Here is a 20411-nt window from a genome sequence, read left to right on the forward strand (position 1 = left end):
AAGCTCTTTACAATCTGAAGGAATTAGATCTTTTTCAGTAATAAGCCTGGTGATTGGTAGCAGTCAGCGTGTACCCCTGCCCTTTGAATGTTCTGGGTCTAAACTCTATGGTGTGGTTTTCTGCACACATAATTGGGCCACAAAGATGGGAAGATTCTGGAGTAATGGTACAGAAAGGCCGCTTTTATCTTAGACACTTGCTGGTGGGAGGCTGATGAGAGAGTGCTGGTTGATGATCCATGTTTCAGTTCTGTAGCGAGCTCTGCAGGGGCGGGCTGGGAGCATGAATGGAGCCAAGCTTGCTGTAGCACATGTAAGATAATGCATATAACAGTCTGTACAAATCAATAAGAATCACAGACAGGAACCAACATAAAGCCCAAGACAAGAAGACTAATACACAGAGAAGCAGATGACCAGGAGTCTGAAAACCCTTTCTCCACTCCCAAGTCCATCAGGGGGCTGGAGGGGAGCCCAGCTTCACCATTCCTCTGGGTACCAGCTCAGGGCCCTTGAGCTGGATAAGCAGGATCAGGGTTCATCAACTGTGATAGTGCCCTGAGCTTCTTCCTACCTTCTCCTGGGTCTCTGCAGGCTCTCCAGCCTGTCGGGCAGTTCATCCTCTCCTGGGCTATTGTCTATGTGCAGCTCTTTACTAGCTTGTTGGCAGGAGTGCCTTCGCCTTCGTACAGCCTGCTCACTCCTCTGGTAGCTGCCCTGCCCCTCTGCTTCCCAGCCCGTTTATCCTCCCTCCTGCTGTCAGGCTTCCAATCAGCAGTGGCAGGCAGTGCCTGTATTAACCCTTTGGTCACTGGGCCAGCGTGGGATACATACACCCCATGACGGTTCCTGAAAGCAGGTGTGAGGTGCTGCTCCTCAGTGCATGGAGGGCAGAGCTCAGGACAGAATCAATCAGGCAGGGACATTAGCTGTGAGTTACAGAATAGCCAGCAGGGGAGATGTGCAAGTTTCCTGGCTTGCTTTGATTTTCTTCAGGACACCAGCCTCTCCTCAGCACATGTAGACAGCGCTGGCTCTTGGGAGGAGTGCTGGGCCCTGTATGGATAGTGCCTAGCGTGCTCTAGGGGGATGCTGTTCTTCCAGTTGGAGGTGCATGTGAATACTGTGGCAGAGCTAGTGCCCCCGGTGCTGGGAGGTCTTAGTCTCCATTCCCCTGGCTCTCCGTCTTGATCAGGTTCATGAGGAGCATGGATTGTGGCTCCAGTAGAGGGCTGTCAGGATGAGGCATGGGCTCAGATCCCTCCCTCCAGTGTTCTCTCCCCTTCTCTTCCTCTGCAAGGGCTGTGTCCCAGTTGCCTCTGAGGTCCTGGCTGGTTTGGCTAACTGCTTAGAGCTGGGGCCTGGCGAGTGTGCACTTATGTAGATGTTTCTGTGTGAGGAAAAATAGACAATACAGCCTGTCACACATTCAGCCTCCACAGATACGGGAGTTCAGCTACATGGATATTAGAGGGCTGAATATCTGCATCACCCTGTTCCCAGTGCAAGGCATTTGGCATCTGAATCATAGTCAGGATGGGAAAGAGAGTCTGCCTTTCTGCTGTGGAGCTGAAGATCTGGACATATGGGGAGCTGCATGTCTGATAGGCACCGGGGAAGCATCAGGAGAAGAATTAGATGGTTTACAGTCACAGAAACAGCCAGTCAGGCCTCCTCCTGGCTAGAGAGTGGGCTCATGAGTGTCCGCACCCGGCCTACAGCTCTGCTCTCTCATGGGAGGGAACCTTTCCCCACTTCTGCCCTTGAGCTCCTTTTTACGATGACTGCCAAGACAACTGTCTTCTTCACTGCTTCAGGGGACCTCTTCCATGCCTCCTTCAGAACCTCTGCCCACAATCCCTGTAAATGGCCTATGTGTGCCCCAGAGGAGGAGGCATCACTCCTCAGTCATCTGAGTTAGTATCGTTACCTTTGGCTGAGGAACATTTGCCTTCTTATTCTAGACTCACCTGGCCTAGAAACACCACCAGAAGCAGAAACTTACATGCTGAGAGCAGCTGTCACTGTCAGCCTCTGAGCGTCAGCTAGCAGCTTTTCATAATCCTGGGTTAGGCATGGAAATCAAATTAATTTATGCTACTAGCTCTCCGGAGGTGCAGTCAGGCCCTCGCTGTTTGGGGTTATATATCCCCCAAAGACCCATATTTTTCCAGTCATCAGTGTGGTGTCTGAAAGGTGCTCCTGCTCCTACTCAGCTGGCTCCCTCAAGGCATAGTTCATCAGGACTCCTTGTTTTTTTAAAAGATAGATTTTAGTTCAAACGGGAATTCATTCAGTGGCCTGTGCTGTGCAGGAGATTAGATTACATTATCACAGGGGTCTTTTCTGGCTTTACAATCTATGAATCATGATCACTTTACAAAAGTCCAAGTAAACAGAAATGCCAGAGCTTCAGGACAAATCCCCTGCCAGCAGCTGTTTTTGAGTTTTCTGAATGTGAAAAAGGTGATTCTGAGAAGCTAACAGATTGTTTTCTTCCCCTGAAATCTGTTTGAAATGAGGGACATGATAAAAGTATAAAATGGTCTATAGAAGGAACTTGTGCTCTCCCTGCCTCATAGCATAAGAACAAGGGGAACTTCAATTACATTAAAAAGTGGCAAATTAAAAACTGTTAAGAAGAAATATTTTTTCCGCATAATACATAATTAGACTGTGGAACTCATTGTGACAGGTTGTTGGTGAGGCCAAGAATTTAGCAAGATTCAAAGAGGAATTGGACATTTTTATGGATAACACAACTAGCCAGAGCTATCATAGTTAATGCTAAAAAAAGAATTGGAAGGGAGATAAAATCTCACATTTAAAACAATCCGCGGGACAGATTATCCCACATCAGCCTACTGTGAGGTTCTTGCACCTTCCTCTAAAGCAGCTGGTGCTGCCACTGTCAGAGACTGGATACTGGACTAGATGGACCTTGGGGCTGATCCTATCCGGCAGTTCCTATGAAATAAAAGTGGGGCACTGAAAAGAAACATTGGCTGCAGGAATGATGCTTATGGAAGGGAAGGATCAGAAAGGCATGCACATGTCATAAGACCACAGCAAGCTGTAAAGTCCTGTGTATGCTCCATTGGGCAGTTTACGAAGGATGTCATGGCACTCTCAGGTATTGAGGACAGGGTAGTGGCTATATGAAATTATTGGAGTAGGATGTTCCCCATATAATGTGCTGCATGGAAGAAGGCACTGAGATATTGGTGGGAGATGAAGCCAGCATGGCTGGGGATCTCTGGAGCACAACCGTGTTCTTGATGTGCCTGTTCCTGTAGATGTTCCCCTGCTATGTGTGCGAGTACTGAGCCAGCACAGCCAGCTCTGTCCCACAAAGTACCTCCCGGACCAGGGGAATCCCCAGCTGCCCAGGTCAGAAGGAGCAGGGTGAGATGCTGGTGTCTTCTGTTGCCTGCCAGTTTGTTTTTTGTAGTTTGGCTGGATTTCTCCTGTGACCAGAGAGTGCAATGGATATTGATTCTGTTGTGGAAAATGGATTTGATGTCTCCATGATTTCTGGTTTTGTATCCATTTCAAGATGTTCTTGTTGTCTTCTCGCTTGAGCAGGATTCTTTGTATTCACATGGAGGGGATAGTTTTAATATGTCGTCTTTTCTGGTTTGTTGTTCTAGTGTCAAGATTTTGAAATGATAAATTAAAGAAAAGCAAAATAAAAAGCATGTAATGAATATTTTATTTCTTTACTAACATTGCAGTAGGGACTACTGTGCACCTGCCCTACTGCCCAGGGCTGGGGCACAGCCTTTGGCGGTGTTCATTGCAGTTGGTTTTGTGTTATCAGTACCCTTGAAGTGCAGCGCTCTCCAGGAGTGACATGCCTCACATTGACTAGGGGAGTGCTTATTAACACTGGGGAATCCATTCATGGCTCTAAAAGTCCAGGATATACCACCTAGTGAACAAGTTCTCTTTGGTAGGCCCCAGTGAATACCATAGATGCCAGTACTCAGTAAAGTGAGATATACTGGGACTAAGCACATGTTCAAAGAAAGTGATGGTTGGCTCTGAGGACTGATAAGTGGATATGTGGAGCACTTGGAGAGGGACCTTCTAACTTCCAGTATTTTACCTCTTGCCATGTGCAGATCTTCCTCCTCCTGCAACGAGAGAGAGGCCCCCAGGGTGCAAGACGGTATTTGTAGGAGGACTGCCAGAAAACGGGACCGAGCAGATCATTGTGGAGGTTTTTGAGCAGTGTGGAGAGATCATAGCTATTCGGAAGAGTAAAAAGAACTTCTGCCACATCCGCTTTGCTGAGGAATTCATGGTGGACAAGGCACTCTATCTCTCTGGTAGGCACTCCTTTGCTTTGAATGATGGTTTTGGAAATTGGGACAGAGAAATAGCTGTTTCTGTGTAGTTATATGTGACATGATCTGTTTGTTATTGCTATCTGAAGAGGCGTTTCCTCTTGTTCCCCGTGGTTACTTCTCTCACTGCTGTGGGGTTTGACATCCTCATGCTGGTTTAAATATCTGAAAATGCCTCCTGGAGTCTTGTTCCCCAGAAAACTCTGCAGAGTATCAGGATGAAGTGAGCTATAGGCAGAAAAATTCCTCCCGCAGTCCTGTGCATTATTGTCCCACTGGGTCTGTTCCAGCAGACTCCCCAAAAGATAAATAAGGGCCATCTAGAATAATAGAATATTAGGGTTGGAAGAGACCTCAGGAGGTCATCTGGTCCAATCCCCTGCTCAAAGCAGGACCAACACCAATTAAATTTGAACATTTAAACAGTAACACTTCAACATTTCAGGTATTGGAGCCATTAGATGGGGCCCTTGGGTTTCATCAACGTCTTTCCAATAACACGTAGAGCTCCAACAGCACAGAGCATTTATCCTATGACACTCTGATCCTCTGGAGCAGTGATTCTCAACCTATGGCCCAATCAGCTTATAACTGCGGCCCATGTGACATCCTTAGGGCCATACAGGGAGTATATATATTGTGTGGCTGTGACCCACGTAACACACAGAGAGCTGCATATGTGGCCCACAGTGGTAAATAGGTGGAGAACCACTGGTTTGGAGTCATCTCCCCTGCCCCCTTTGTTGTTTTTTGTGATCCACACATCTCTTTTAGTCATGAAGGTAGCTTTCCTGATGTCAAGAGTCACTGGAGAGTTCCCCTTTACCTGCTTGACTCCATCTGAAGAGGTTTCTCTCCTTACCATTCCCAGGCTTTATCATTAGGAATTACCCAGTGCCCCTTTGAATGTATTGCGTCTGCAGACCTGCATCACTGGGATGTACACAATCTGATGCACCAGACTCAGAGCCATCTCCAAAGCAGCAGCTCCTAGCAGTGATGAGTGCGTGCACTGAACTGATCATGTATGGCCATAAAAGGGGGCACCAGCCAGAAAATATCTCAGCTACGTTCCAGTGATTGTAGGCCGCACGAGCTGAGCTCCATCAGACCGTTATTCGTTTTCTGCCTTTCCCTTGTTTTATTGGGTAATGTTTAAACTGTGGTTGCTTGGTTGTTTCTCAGCTCACTGCATGAGAGTGGGTGCACATGGTTATAGGGCAAGTAGATGTGTAGAAAGCTTTCCCCTCAAGGATAAGTGGTGGTGCTGGGGGCTTTGTGCAGGGCCCTGAGGCCTCAACGCTTCTAGGGCACCAGCCTCTTTTCATCTGAGACCAACACCAAGTTGTTGTTTTTCAACTAATGCTGGCTCTGCAAGGCTTAAAATTCCCCACACAGACTGTCGTGCAGGAGGCTTGAAATGCCTTGGAGCATGTCTCCAGCGAGAGCTCTGCTTCACACAGGACGTGGGAGTCGCATCCAGTGCTCCCAAACTGTGCCAGTTCGGCAGATTGTTTGCTGTATGTTCCTTGTGTGAGGCACAGCTGCACATGAAACACTTCTGAGCTCTCCAGCCTGACCTTCCTTTTGCCATATTCCAGAAAAAATAAGGTGGCTCCTTGTCCCCAGTCAAAATTCCTTCCTAAAATAGTTTTGGATTTTCCTTTGAATCAGTTGATTAATTGTCTAAATGGATTAGACTTGTGATGCCATTGGTCAGGGTACTGTGTCTGGCAGGCTTCTTGCCATTCCATAAAAGCCAAAGCAACCCTGGTAACTTAAGGAACAGCTCACTTCAAGCTCCTGCTACAGCAGCTGCTTGGAGCTCTATTCATTCTCTCAGACTTGGCACTGACTGTAAGCCTTGTCCTAGGAGAGCCGTGTTTGTCTCTGTTTCATTGAGATTTGCTCCTCAGCCCTTTTCCTCCTCACTGTTTTCCCACCAGTGGAGATGGATGGAGGTGATCCTTGTAGGAGACAGAAAGGTTCCATACCAGTGTCAGGGGTTGTGCTCCACCTTTTCCAATCTTCTCTGTCTTCTCCACAGTTCATTGGTGGTGTTTGTAACATCTCCCAATCGGAGAGAATGGTGCTAAGGATGTGTATGAATAGAGCTCTACGCAGCAGCTATAGCAGGGTCTTGATGTACAGATCTGCTCGGGCCTACTTCTAAAGCCCAGCCCGGACCTGAATTTGACCTGAGCCCAGGCTGCTCCTTGCATCAGGCTCAACTTGTTGGGGCTGAGCTGCAGCCACCAGTAACACTTTCCACTCAAGCAGAAATGGATGCACTAGCTGGGGCAAAGAACGGGGTGGGCAGAAATCTTTTTTCCTTTTGAATTCCTTGACTAAAGCCCAAGCAACAAGAGTCTGCAGAGAGTGCGTGGGAATCATTAAGGGTGAATACAGAGGTACTGCTGCGCTGAGCACTCTGTGCATGGAGCGTGCCAGCTGCTGCTCAGATCAGCACACGTGAAACACCAACCTTACCCAAATGATCCAGCTGGGCTGCCATAAGCTTGAGATGTATTATCCCGTATCCCTGTGAGGAGTATGCGGGGAGATTCGTGAGTTAGGCCACCTCCTGGCCTCTGTACAGTAGATTGCTCACTGCGGCATCCTGTATGGACAGCGAGTAGGCAAGGTAGTGTTCTTCAAGTGATTGCTATGTGCATTCCAATAGGTGTGTGTGCGCCGTGTGCATAATTGTCGGAAGGTTTTTCCCCTAGCGGTACTTGTCGGGTTGGCTGTGGAGACCCCTGGAGTGGTGCCTTTATGGTATTGTATATAGGTCCCTGCTGACCCACCGCCTGCTCAGTTCCTTCTTACCGCCCGTGATGGTCATTGGAGCAGCTCAGTCTCTTGCATTCGCAAGTGCCTGTCTAGTGGTTCCCTTTTCTTAGTTGTATATAGTTGTTAGTTCGTGATATATTAGTTTGTAGATTAGTTGGACTTACTTCGTGGGGCTTCCCCCTCCGTTCTAATTTCCCCAGGCACCGGGCCATGCCTCGGTTGCAGGGGTTTAAGGCGTGCAAGAGGCGTGTGAAACCTATGCCCACAGGTGATCTGCACGCTGCCTTTCTCAAGTGTTTAGGAGAGAGGGCCATCAGACAGATAAGTGCCCAAGTTGCAGGAACTTCAGACCCAGGACTAAGAGAGAGCGGGACTATCATTTGAAGCTCCACATGATGGAGTCAGCCCTCTGCCCGCAGCTGGCATCGGAAGTGCCATCGGCATCATTGGTGCGCAGCACCCTGGCCTCGGTGCGGGATGTCCCAGCACTGAAGAAGGACTCCTCCAAGGAGCACCGGCGCCACTCCCCAACCCATAAGGCCAGTGCCACCAGGTGGCACCATTTGCAGTCTCTGGTGCCGCATAAGAAAAAGAAGGCGGACAGGGATTGTTTCCCCGTCAAGAAGCCATGAGGGGACTCCAGCAGGGACCATCCCCCACCGGACACCCACGGTCTGGGCCTCAAGACCCTGGCACTGTTGGCTCCGGCCTCAACGGGAGGCCCGTCGAGTCCGGTGCTGATGGACTCCCTGAGAGTTTCGCTTGATCTCTCTGGCCACCATCATTTCTTCCCTGGATCCGCGGGACTGGTACGCCCTCAATTTGAAAGATGCATACTTCCATATATCCATTATCCCATCCCACAGACGATTCCTGAGATTCGTGGTCAGTGGCCAGCACTGTCGGTTCAGGGTGCTCCTGTTCGGGCTCTCGGCGGCCCCCCGGGTATTCACCAAGTGTATGGCGGTCGTGGCAGCCTTCCTTTGCAGACTTCAGGAGCAAGTATTCCCGTACCTAGACGCCTGGCTCATCAAGGCCGAGTCCCAAGCACGGGCCGCACAGCATGTGTCCCTAGCCCGGGCCACATTCCACAGGCTGGGCCTCATACTGAACGTTTCCAAATCCACACTGGCCCCAGCGCAGAGAATAGAATTCATAGGGGCTCTCTTGGAGTCCACACAGGCAAGGGCGTTCCTGCCGGAGTTACACTTCCAAGCACTCATGAACATTATTGAAAACCTTCGCAGATTTCCCACAACCACGGCCAGAAATGGCATGAAACTGTTGGGGCATTTGGCAGCCTGCACATATGTGGTCCAGCGCGCCAGGTTACACCTTCAGCCCCTCCAAGTGTGGTTGGCATGGGTGGACAGGCCGGGCAGGGACCGGCTGGACGTGATAGTTACCCTCCCCCCTTGCATCCTTGAGTCCCTCCACTAGTGGCCGCAACCACAAGTTTGTGCGGGAGTACCCTCTGCTAAACCCCATCCTACACTATCCCTAGTCACGGACGCCTCAGCGCTCGAATGGGGAGTGTACCTGGGCAATATCAGAACCCAAGGCCTGTGGTCCCACACAGAACTATCGTTGCATATTAATGTAAGGAAGCTGAGGACAGTTCGTCTGGCATGCCAAGCGTTTGAGGCCTGCCTGCAGGGCACATGTGTTTCAGTGCTGACAAACAAACAGGGTAGTGCTCGCTCCTCTCCTCTGTGCCAGGAAGCCCTCAAGCTGTGGGATTTTTGCATTGCCCACTCGATGCACCTAGAGGTGTCGCACTTTCCAGGAGTGCAAAACGAGCTAGCTGAGCGCCTCAGCTGCTCGTTTCACGGTCGTGAATGGTCTCTCAGGCCGGGCATCGCACCCTCGATTTTCCAGAGATGGGGCTTTTCCCCACGTAGATCAGTTTGCGACGCAGAACAACAGGAAGTGCCAGCATTTCTGCTCATTTCTGAAGCACAGCCCAGGCTCCATCGCGGACGCCTTTCACCTTTCATGGGCGAGTCACCTGCTGTATGCTTTCCCACCCTTCCCTCTCATACACAAAGTCCTCCTCAAGACTCACCGGGACGGTGCTTCCTTGATCCTCATAGCACCAGCGTGGCCCCGCCAGCACTGGTTCACCATGCTGTTGAACCTCTTAGTGGACAGACCAGTGGCGCTTCCTGTGCCCCTGACCCTAATCACACAAGATCACGGCTGTCTGCAACACCCCAATCTGGAGTCCCTCCACCTCATGGCTTGGAAACTCCATGGCTGAACCCTCTTGAGCTTCAGTGTTCGGACCCAGTGCGGGAGTCCTGCTGGGAAGGAGGAAACCCTCCACTCGTGCCACGTACCTGGCAAATTGGAAGCCTTTTTCCATTTGGTCTCTGCAAAAAGGAACCGAACCGCAGCTACCTCCAATTCCCCTTATTTTGGACTACCTGTTATACCTTAAGCAGTAGGGGGTTAGCAATATCATCTCTAAGGGTACACCTTGCTGCTATTTCGGCCTTTCACCCAGGGGCAGCGGGTGGGTCAGTGTTCGGTAATCTCATGGTGGGCAGGTTTCTCAGGGGCTTAGACAGACTTTATACCCAGGTACAATGGCCCGTTGCCCACGGGGACCTCAACCTGGTCGTGTCCGCACTCATGGGGCCCCCGTTCAAACCCGTGGCAATCTGCCCTCTGTCCTACCTTTCCTGGAAGGTGGCCTTTCTGGTGGCCATAACCTCGTCCAGAAGGATATCCGAGCTCAGAGCGCTGACTTCCAAACCACCCTATATGGTCTTTTATAAAGACAAGGTGCAGCTACACCCTCACCCTGCATTTCTGTGTATGTGAACCAAGACATATTTTTACCTATGTTCTTCCCTAAATCGCATGCCAGTGGTAGGGAGCACATGTTCCATTCCCTGAACGTTAGGCTTGCCCTAGCATTCTACACTGAGCACATAAAGCCATTTTGTAAGTCACCACAGCTCTTTACTGCAATCGCAGAAAGGATGAGGGGGCTTCCGATCTTGTCCCAGCGTATTTCATCATGGATCACGTCCTGTATCAGGACTTGCTATGACCTGGCAAAAATTCCAGCCCCTTAGCCTACGGTGCACTCCATGGGAGCGCAAGTGTTGTCCGCAGCATTCCTGGCACAGGTCCCCATCCAGGACATATGAATGGCAGCAACGTGGTCTTCCATCCACACCTTCACGTCACACTATGCCATTACCCAGCAGGCGAGGGATGCTGCAGCCTTTGGCAGGGCAGTCCTGCACTCAGCAACCAGGTAAACTCCGATCCCTCCCCCAGGGAAACTGCTTGGAAGTCACCTATAGGAATGCACACAAGCAATCACTCAAGGAAATAAAAATGGTTACCTACCTTTTGTAACTGTTGTTCTTTGAGATGTGTTGCTCATGTCCATTCCAAATCCTGCCCTCCTCCCCTCTGTCGGAGTATTCCGGCAAGAAGGAACTGAGCAGGAGGTGGGTCGGCAGGGACCTATATACACTGCCATAAAGGCGCCACTCCAGAGGTCTCCACAGCCGACCCGATGGGTACTGCTAGGGGAAAAACCTTCCGATGATCATGCATGCACACACCTATTGGAATGGACACGAGCAACACATTTCGAAGAAAAACAGTTACGAAAGATAGGTAACCATTTTTTATTGCTGGGACTTTGCAATGACAGTTCAGGGCAACCTTAAAAATAAGCGCTTGATGCAGGATTTCCCACACAGTGCAGGACACATGAGAGGTATGAGCCCAGCTAATCCAAACCTGACCCGAGAGTGCTGAGTCATTTTCAGATCTGACCCAACCCCGATACTTCCACCCAAACTTGAGTCAGCGCTGCCACCATTGCCTTGTTCTGGGGGCTCAGCCTGGTGGGGCGTCCTGCTCCGCACACTTCATGCCTACGATCCATCTCCAGCTGCCTCCTTCCTATGGCGCCAGCATGGTGGCTGGGACTGCATGCCATAGTCCTTCCGGCTGCTGCTACCTCACCGCGGTCTGTGTGCTGTGGAGTGAGAGGCTCTGCAACTCGTTGGCATGCTTGCTCTGCAGTGTACGCAGCTTAATGAGTTAGCAGTGGCAGCTGCGCAGATCCCACGGGCGGGAGGAGGTGATCAGAGACCACTCAACCAGCCCCAATGCTGACTGTGTCAGGCTGTTTTCACACCCGACTCGAGCCCAGCACTTGTTGTCAGGTCCTGTCAGGTTGCGAGGCTCTAGTTATTTGTGCAGAATATTAGAAGGATGTGTGAAGGACCCAAGGTGGTTTCTGAATGCTCCTCCATGCAAGCTGAGTCCCATGCACAAATGGATGTGTTTCTGGTCTAATGCTCATTGCTTTGGATATGGCATGTACACGAGCCCAGACAGGGAAAGGTGGATGTTGAATTCTGCCTAGCAGATGGTGCCAGTTGATGTGAAGTTGACAGCATCAAACATGTGACGATTGCTCTTAACTCCCTAGCTGCTGTCTCTGTTTCTTTCTGGCAGGAGACGCTCTACACTTGTGTGCCCTACGCTGTAATCACTGTTACTGGTTGATTGGGTAGCTTTGTGGAACCAATAGGCAGTCTCTGTTGTGCTGTATGAGCTAGAGTGGGGTGGGCAAAATTTTTGGCCTGAGAGCCACATTGGGGTGTGAAACTGTATGGGGAGCCGGGTAGGGAAGGCTGTGCCCCCCAAACAGCCTGGCCCCTGCCCCGTATTTGCCCCCTCCCACTTCCCGCCCCCGACTGTCTCCTTCAGAACCCCCAACCCCTCCAACCACCCCTGCTCCTTGTCCCCTGCCCCCCCCTCCTGGGAACCCTGCCCCAAACCCCCGCTGTCCCCTGACTTCCCCGACCTATGCACACCCCTGCCCCCTGACAGGCCCCCGGGACTCCCATGCCCTATCCAACCCTCCCTGTTCCCTGACCGCCCCAGAACCTGCTCCCCATCCAACCCCCCTGTCCCCTAACTGGGCCCCAGGACCCCCCGCCCCTAACCGCTCCCTGTCCCCGGACTGCCCCCCAGAACCCCCAACCCAACCCCCACACTGCTGTGCAAGCACACCGCCGCCACCCCCTTACCATGCCACTCAGAGTGGCAGGAGCTCGCAGCCCTGGATGTGGCCCACGGGCCATCGTTTACCCACCTCTCAGCTCTCACCTCTCATATCACCATATGGGTTAGTTATTGTACAAGCTGTCTTTTAATTTTTTGTTGTGACGATTAGGTTATCGTATCAGGCTAGGCTCCAGCACCGACAAAAAGGATACCGGACGCCTCCATGTGGACTTTGCTCAGGCTCGGGATGATCTGTATGAGTGGGAGTGTAAACAGCGGATGCTGGCACGAGAGGAGCGCCATCGCAGAAGAATGGAGGAGGAGAGATTCTGTCCTCCTTCTCCACCCCCTGTTGTCCACTACTCTGACCACGAGTGCAGCATTGTCGCTGAAAAGCTGAAAGGTATGTATTTCTGCAGACTGGTTGTTTTTCATAGCAAATAATAAGAAATTAAACACACCCAGATTTCAGTGGCTTCCTTTACTAGACTGACTAATACCACCACCTGGTACCCTGTAATGGGGTGTTTACCCCTCACAAGGCAGGACTGATAAAGTAGAATAATTAGCCTGATAGGCTGCATCTGGGGAAGAGCCAAGGCCTGGAAGAACTGAGAGAAGATGGACTCCAGCTGGGGGAACAGGAGGGGTTGGTATAAAACCAGGAAGTTGGCAGCAGAAAAGGGCTGCAGGGAAAATAGTCTGCAGTCACTCCCTGAGAGAAGGGAGCTGTGTTTGGGTCTACAGTGCCAGACAGCCTGAAGTTACTGTCTGGGAGGAGGGAGGTTGGGCTGGTAAACATGAGGGGGAGGAGGGACGAGCCAGAAGCAGAGCTGAGAAATAGGAAGATGTAGGAAGGAGTTCAGGGGAAGAGCAATATGGTGAGGGAGTGAGCAGGCCACCATTGCTAGTGATAAATAGGTCCGCTACTAGCCACTGGAGGGGTGGCACAGTCAGGGCAGTGAAGGGGAGCCTGCCGTTTTGTATAGAGGGATTTTTGCGTTATGGGGTCCTTGTATTCCCCTGTCTTGATGACTGGTTCCTAGCAGTGCAATCCAAAGATGAAGTTTGGATCTCGTCCAATGTTGCTCAGACGCCTTTCCTCCCTAGAAGTTGGAGTCAGTGTCGAAAAATCAGCTTTGGTTCCCGCACAGTCCCGAGTTTTCAGAGAGGCCTCCATCAATTCAGTTTCAGCATGAGCTTACCTACAAAAGGACAGATTCCAGACTCTGCAAGAACTCATGACCCCAGTAGTCAACAGTCCATCTGTCCTGGTCAGAACTTGCCTATCCCTCCTTGGCCAACTGGCAGCGCGCATGTATGTCACCGCCTTTGCTTGCCTCCACCTTTGTTGCCTCCAGATTTGTCTCCAGGGAGTTTACTCGCCCATGCAGCACTAGGGACCTTCTGATGACAGTCCCCACTTGAGGTGCTCTCTTCCCTCTTGTGCTAGACGGGACCCGTGACATACCTGTGTGAGAATTCCCTTCCTCCCAGGACAGGACAATCATCATACACACATCCCTCATAATAAGGGGAACACACATGGGAGACCACATGATGCAAGGCACATGGGCCCCTGAGGAATCCTGGATGTATACCTACATCCTGGAACTCTGGGCAGTATAGAGAGCATGTCAAGCTTTTCTCCCATTCACCCACTCCCATCGCGTTCTCATCATGTCAGACAACACTACCACCGTTTATTACATCAACAAACAAGGGGACACAAAAATCAATAATGTGCTGTGACACTTTTGCATTTTTATTTCTGATTTTGTAATAAGAACTTTTTCATTTTTACTATATAATTATAAAATAAACCAATTGGAATATAAATATTGTATTTCCTTTTCAGTGTATAGTATATAGAGCAGTATAAACAAGTCGTCTGTATGAAATTTTAGTTTGTACTGACTTCGCTAGTGCTTTTTTTGTAGTCTGTGTGACAAAGCTCTGACCTTGCCTCCGTGGGTCCCGCGTTTCCTGGAGGATTTCGCTAGCCTCAGAGGCTTGCTGTGACCCTCCACGTAACCCTTCTTTCTCTAGAGACAAGGGTCCCAGTCTACTGAGGCATTTTCATCATAAGCCAGCGAGGGAGGTGAGGAGAAGTTATCCTTCCTTGCACAGTCTCTGTTGTCTCCCAGTCTCAGTGATTAATTGGGGGCAAAGGTGGTGGTGGGGAGCCCGGGCCCACCCTCTACTCTGGGCTCCAGCCCAGGGACCCTAATAGTATCAGCTATGGTAGCTGACCTTTTAGAAACATGACATGTACAATTCCCTGGGCTACTTCCCCCACAGCAGCCCTCACTTCCTCAAGCTCCACTTCACCCTTACCTCAGGGCCTCCTTCCTTGTGCCTGATATGGTGTGTACTACTCAGCCTCTCCAACAGCACAACTTCCTCCCACAGCTCCTGACATGCACACCCACCTGACTGACTGGGAGGCTTTTAACTAGTTTCAGCCAGCCCCTGATTGGCTTCAGGTGTCCCAATCTACATAGCATTCTCCCTGCCTTCTGGAAAGTTCTTAATTGGCCCCAGGTATCTTAATTGATCTGGAGCAGCTTCCATTTCACTTAACCTGGTACCAGGGATTTGTTTAGCCTGGAGCTAATATATCTATCTCCCACTACTTTTCTATAGTCATCTGGCCTTGCCCCGTCACATCTGTTCTAAAACTAGGCAAATATCAAGAGGAGTTGATGTACCCCCGGAAGATCTCTGCGTACCCCCAGGGGTACCCATGATTGAGAACCACTGCATTACGCTATACTATCAGTTGTCAGGACCGTCTCCAACCCTCGGCGTGAGGGCCCATTCCACGAGAGCCCAGGCATCCACCAGGGTCACCCTCCACAATGTGCTGCTTAGAGACATATGTATGGTGGCCACATGGAGTTTGGTACATACCTTTGCTACACATTACGGCTTGGTTCGGAACTTTGCAACAGATGCCTCATTCAGCACAGCTGCCTTCCACTCCACTCTTCCGAACTATGTACTGCTTGTTAATCACCCTCAGTGGAATACAATAGGGACCATTACTCAAAGAAGAAGAGGCAGTTACTTACCTGTAAGTGGAGGTTCTTCGAGATGTGTGGCCCTATCTGTATTCCACTTGCTGCCCTCCTTCCCCTCTGCTGCGGATCTGTTGGATTTGCGGCGGTGAAGGAACTGGAGACTGTCCATCTGACCTGTCTGTTATCACCTCAGATTAAACCATGAGGCGAAGCAAGGGCAGACCAACAGACACTACTACTTCCAAAATCTACAGCTCTGGATGCATAGTGCAGTGGAATACAGATTGGGACCATGCATCTCGAAGAACCTCCACTTACAGATAAGTAACCTCCTCTTCTCATCTAATGGCTGTTTGGTGGCCTGTACATGAGATGAATCTGTGGATCTAGTTCCTGCCCATTACATCTCACAGGCGTTGTTTATCCTGCTTCGAAGAGATGGCCTGGTGCCCTTCCTAGCAGTTATCTATCACCAAGATCTGCTGATGCAGATTCCTATAAGGTGCCAAGATCCAGAAAAATTCCAGCTGATGGCGTTGAACATGAGGGGCTGAACCCCTGGAAGCTCAGATACTCTGATCAGCGGCTGGCCTCTGCCAGGTTGCTCTCTGGCCAGGATGACTCTCCAACTTCTGAAAGGATTCCATATGCAGAGCATAAATACTCAGATCTCTGGAAGATCTGCAGATTCTGGAGTGCACAACACAGAGCTCTGAGTGTTGTGTGGTGACTCCATTAAAAAGATGAGCCTTGGCAATGGCTTTGGGTTCTCTCACAATGTCATCTGACAAAGGTAGTCTGGCTTCTCTCCTACACATCTGCAGGTTTCTTAAAGCAGTGGCAAAAATTTGCTTTCTGTTAAAGCTTTTATACTAGCTGGAAGCTGAACCTTGTTATGGAACACTTCACAGAGCAGCCCTTTCAGCTGATGGTTAACTCATGATATTTCATCTCTATCAAAGTTGCCTGCTTACTGCCAATCACATCTGCTTGAAGGATTAGCAAGTTAAATGCACTGTCTATCAAGAGGCTTTTCTGCAGCTTTCCCTCAAAAGTAATACTCAGATTTCCTACCTAAAATCCATTCTCCTCATCAGCTCAATTAGGACTTTATTCTGTCCTGAGCCCCCTCATCCTCAGGAGATAGAGATGGCACCATTTGGATGTTAACAGGGCCATCAAGTTTATCTTGGGTGGACAAAGTCATTCAGGAAATTGGATATTGGTCCATCACTTATGTCGCCAAGAACAAGAGACTAGAAGTTTCTGAGACACCCTTCTCTAGGTAGAATTGAACATGTCTGTGGTTATTTAGGGGTTAAAGCCAGGACATTTTTCAGCTGAGGTGGTGACACTTTCCAGGCTAATGTGGGAGGAGCAGCAAAGGCATCAAGACATTAACAGCTACGTTTGTGGTCTTCGGGGTAGGCTAATGACTTAGAGTAGTAAACTCTCTGCTATGAAAAGACACATTTACAACAAAGTTAAGTGATCTGGTTTTGTGTGGCATAAATCTACATAGGGCATATATATTATACAGGCCCAGATTTTCAAAATCTAGTGGCATTGTGTGCCCAACTTGCGACTCCTTAAACGGGCCTGAATCTGAGGGGGTGAGTGTGCTCAGCACTTTCTGAAAATCAGCTGCTTTCAGGTGTCTCATGTTGGGCACCTAACATCACTAGAGACTTTTGAAAATTGATGATGGGCTGCAGTTTCCCAGCTGGTCAGCATGGAACCCCTGCTGCCTAGCGAGAGCCAGTTCCTCCACCCAACAGCTAGAGGTGTGACATAGGCTGAGAACAGCAACCCCTTTCACAAAGGCTAGACAATAGCCTTCATCTGGAAAGTCCTCTCAGTTACTGTTACCTGAGGCAGATATGACCCAGTGACCTAGAGGTAAACAGCTTTTGTGGCCAAGTGTCCCCCTGAACTAACCATTCGCTGGTCTCCTGAGCCAGGCACCCCCCAGCACCTTGCCCTTGAGCCAGTCACTCACCAATTCCTGGGCCAGCCGTTCACCAGTCCCCTGAGCCACGGACACCCTGCTGCCCATCCCTGAGCCAGCCACTCACCTGCTCCTCAGCCAGCCTTTTGCCAGTCCCCCGAGTCAACACTCACCAGAGTTGGTTGATTGTAACTGTTGTTGTTGTTTTATAATAGCCTGAAAGTGACATTCCTTGCTAAACTAATTTTCCATGAAGTAAACATTAAGCTAAATCTTCATGCCTTTACTCAGGCAAGCTGTCTTTGAGTCAGTGGGCATTTTGCCAGGGCAAAGGGTGACTAAAACTGGATAGGTATTTCAGGGTTTGATCCATGCCTTTGTATTGTCTCTTCAGTAGAGCTGCACTTAACCCAGTTCTGCTCCAGCGCAGTGGGTGTGAGCTAGCTGGGGGCCTTGCCTTCCTCTGCATTGTATTGCAGCCGCTGCTTTTTCTTCTGGGTTTTTCGGCTGCAAAACGATGTATGATTCTGAGGACAATTCAGATAACAATCTTAAGACAGGTTAGGCCTGAGGCCTAATGTAATGCAGTTGCCCTCTAAAATATGGTCATGATTGGAGAATATTTACAAAAATCCTATTAGCTAGCCGGATTCATAAATTATCATCAAATACAGCGAAACCACAAAACCTCTAAGATAATCTTTGCAAAGCATGCTTTCCATAAATTGCTGTTCTGGCAGCCCCTGTGTATTTGGTACTTGACTGAAAGCTGGCCATGTTGTGTTTTGAGGAATCTAATCCGGCTAGACTAAGGGTATGTCTACACTACGAAATTAGGTCGAATTTATAGAAGTTGATTTTTTAGAAAGCTATCTTATACAGTGGATTGTGTGTGTCCCCACGAAGCTCATTAAGTCGGCGGAGTGCGTCCACAGTACTGAGGCTAGTGTCGACTTTCGGAGTGTTGCACTGTGGGTAGCTATCCCACAGTTCCCGCAGTCTCCACCGCCCATTGGAATTCTGGGTTAAGCTCCCAATGCCTGATGAGGCAAAAACATTGTCGCAGGTGGTTTTGGGTATGTCGTCAGTCGCCCCTCCCTCTGTGAAAGCAATGGCAGACAATTGTTTCGCGCCTTTTTTCCGTGCAGGCGCCTCACTGCTTTTAGCAGATGGTGCAGTAGGACTGCTAACCGTCATCATCGAACCACCGCTTCCACTGCCACTCTGCTCTCCTGCTCTCCTGATGCTATGAATCCACCTCGCAGGTCCTCTATATGACCGTCGTCATCCACCGCTTCTGCTGCCACTCTGGTCTCCTGGTGGTCTCGCAGGGCCGCGTCCGCTGCAACTCTGCTCGGCTGCTCTTGTCTCACCATAAAACGGCAAGCTTGCAGCCCACTCAGCTGTTGTGTCCTGGCAGCAGATGGTGCAGTAGGTCTGCAAAACTGGTCATCCAACCACCACTTCCCCTGCAACTCTGCTCTCCTGCAGACACCATACCACTGCAAGCATGGAGCCCGCTCAGATCACCGTGGCAATTATGAGCATTGTAAACACCTCGCCCGTTATCATGCAGTATATGCAGAACCAGAACCTGCAAAAACAGGCGAGGAGGCAATGGCAGCACGGTGATGAGAGTGATGAGGACATGGACACAGAGTTCTCTCAAAGCACGAGCCCCGGCAATTGGCCATCCTGGTGGCAATGGAGCAGGCTCATGCCGTGGAACGCCGATTCTGGGCCTGGGAAACAAGCACAAACTGGTGGGACCGCATAGTGTTGCAGGTCTGGGATGATTCCCAGTGGGCGCGAAACTTTCGCATGCATAAGGACACTTTCATGGAACTTTGTGACTTGCTTTCCCCTGCCCTGAAGCGCAAGAATACCAAGATGAGAGCAGCCCTCACAGTTCACAAGCAAGTGGTGATAGCCTTGTGGAAGCTTGCAACGCCAGACAGCTACCGGTCAGTCGGGAATCAATTTGGAGTGGGCAAATCTACTGTGGGGGCTGCTGTGATCCAAGTAGCCAACGCAATTACTGAGCTGCTGCTATCAAGGATAGTGACTCTGGGAAATGTGCAGGTCATAGTGGATGGCTTTGCTGCAATGGGATTCCCTAACTGTGGTGGGGTGATAGACGGAACGCATATCCCTGTCTTGGGATCAGAGCCCCAGGGCAGCCAGTACATAAACTGAAAGGGGTACTTTTCAATGGTGCTGCAAGCACTGGTGGATCACAAGGGACATTTCACCAAAATCAACGTAGGATGGCTGGGAAAGGTACATGACGCTCGCGTCTTCAGGAACTCTGGTCTGTATGAACAGCTGCAGCAAGGGACTTACTTTCCAGACCAGAAAATGACCATTGGGGATGTTGAAATGCCTATAGTTATCCTTGGGGACCCAGCCTACCCCTGAATGCCATGGCTCATGAAGCCGTACACAGGCAGCCTGGACACTAGTCAGGAGCTGTTCAGCTATAGGCTGAGCAAGTGCAGAATGGTGGTAGAATGTGCATTTGGACGTTTAAAGGCGCGCTGACACAGTTTACTGACTCGCTTAGACCTCAGTGGAACCAATATTCCCATTACTATTACTGCTTGCTGTGCACTCCACAATATCTGTGAGAGTAAGGGGGAGACGTTTATGGCGGGGTGGGAGGTTGAGGCAAATCACCTGGCCGCTGATTATCCGCAGCCAGACACCAGGGCCGTTACACTGCGTATCAGAGAAGCTTTGAAAACCAGTTTCATGGCTGAGCAGACTACGGTGTGACAGTTCTGTTTGTTTCTCTTCAATGAAAACCCGCCCCCTTGGTTCACTCTGCTTTCCTGTAAGCTAACCACCCTCCCCTCCCTCCTTCAATCACCGCTTGCAGAGGCAATAAAGTCGTTGTTTCAAATTCATGTATTCTTTATTAATTTGTCACACAAATAGGGGGATAACTGCCAAGGTAACCCGGGAGGAGGAAAGCACCGGGTGGGGTGGGGGAGGAGGGAAGGACAAGGCCACACTGCACTTCAAAACTTACTGAATGCCAGCCTTCTGTTGCTTGGCAATCTTCTGGGGTGGAGTGGTTGGGTGCCCGGAGCCCCCTCCCCTGTGTTCTTGGGCATCTGGGTGAGGAGGCTTTGGAACTTGGGGAGGAGGGCGGTTGGTTACACGAGCTGCAGTGGTGGTCTGTGCCTTTCCTGCACCTCAACCATATGCTGGAGCATATCAGTTTGACCCTCCAGTAGCCTCAGCATTGCA

The 20411-nt window shown here is 50.2% G+C and overlaps 1 protein-coding gene across 14 annotated transcripts in view; it reads left to right on the forward strand.

Annotated features, from left to right (window-relative positions):
- Positions 1–20411, forward strand: part of ENOX2 (ecto-NOX disulfide-thiol exchanger 2) — a 135529-nt gene that overhangs the window by 70687 nt on the left and 44431 nt on the right. For all 14 annotated transcript variants that reach the window (XR_012160888.2, XR_012160891.1, XR_012160896.2 and 11 more), the window contains 2 exons: positions 4125–4331; positions 12358–12591. Coding sequence is in view for 4 of the 14 variants with exons in the window: in XM_073360663.1 (XP_073216764.1) it covers positions 4125–4331; positions 12358–12591 (441 nt within the window). In the remaining 10 variants the exon portion in view is untranslated. The remainder of the gene's footprint in view (positions 1–4124; positions 4332–12357; positions 12592–20411) is intronic.

This window comes from Lepidochelys kempii, chromosome 9, assembly GCF_965140285.1.
Source record: "Lepidochelys kempii isolate rLepKem1 chromosome 9, rLepKem1.hap1, whole genome shotgun sequence".
Classification (NCBI taxonomy): domain Eukaryota; kingdom Metazoa; phylum Chordata; order Testudines; family Cheloniidae; genus Lepidochelys; species Lepidochelys kempii.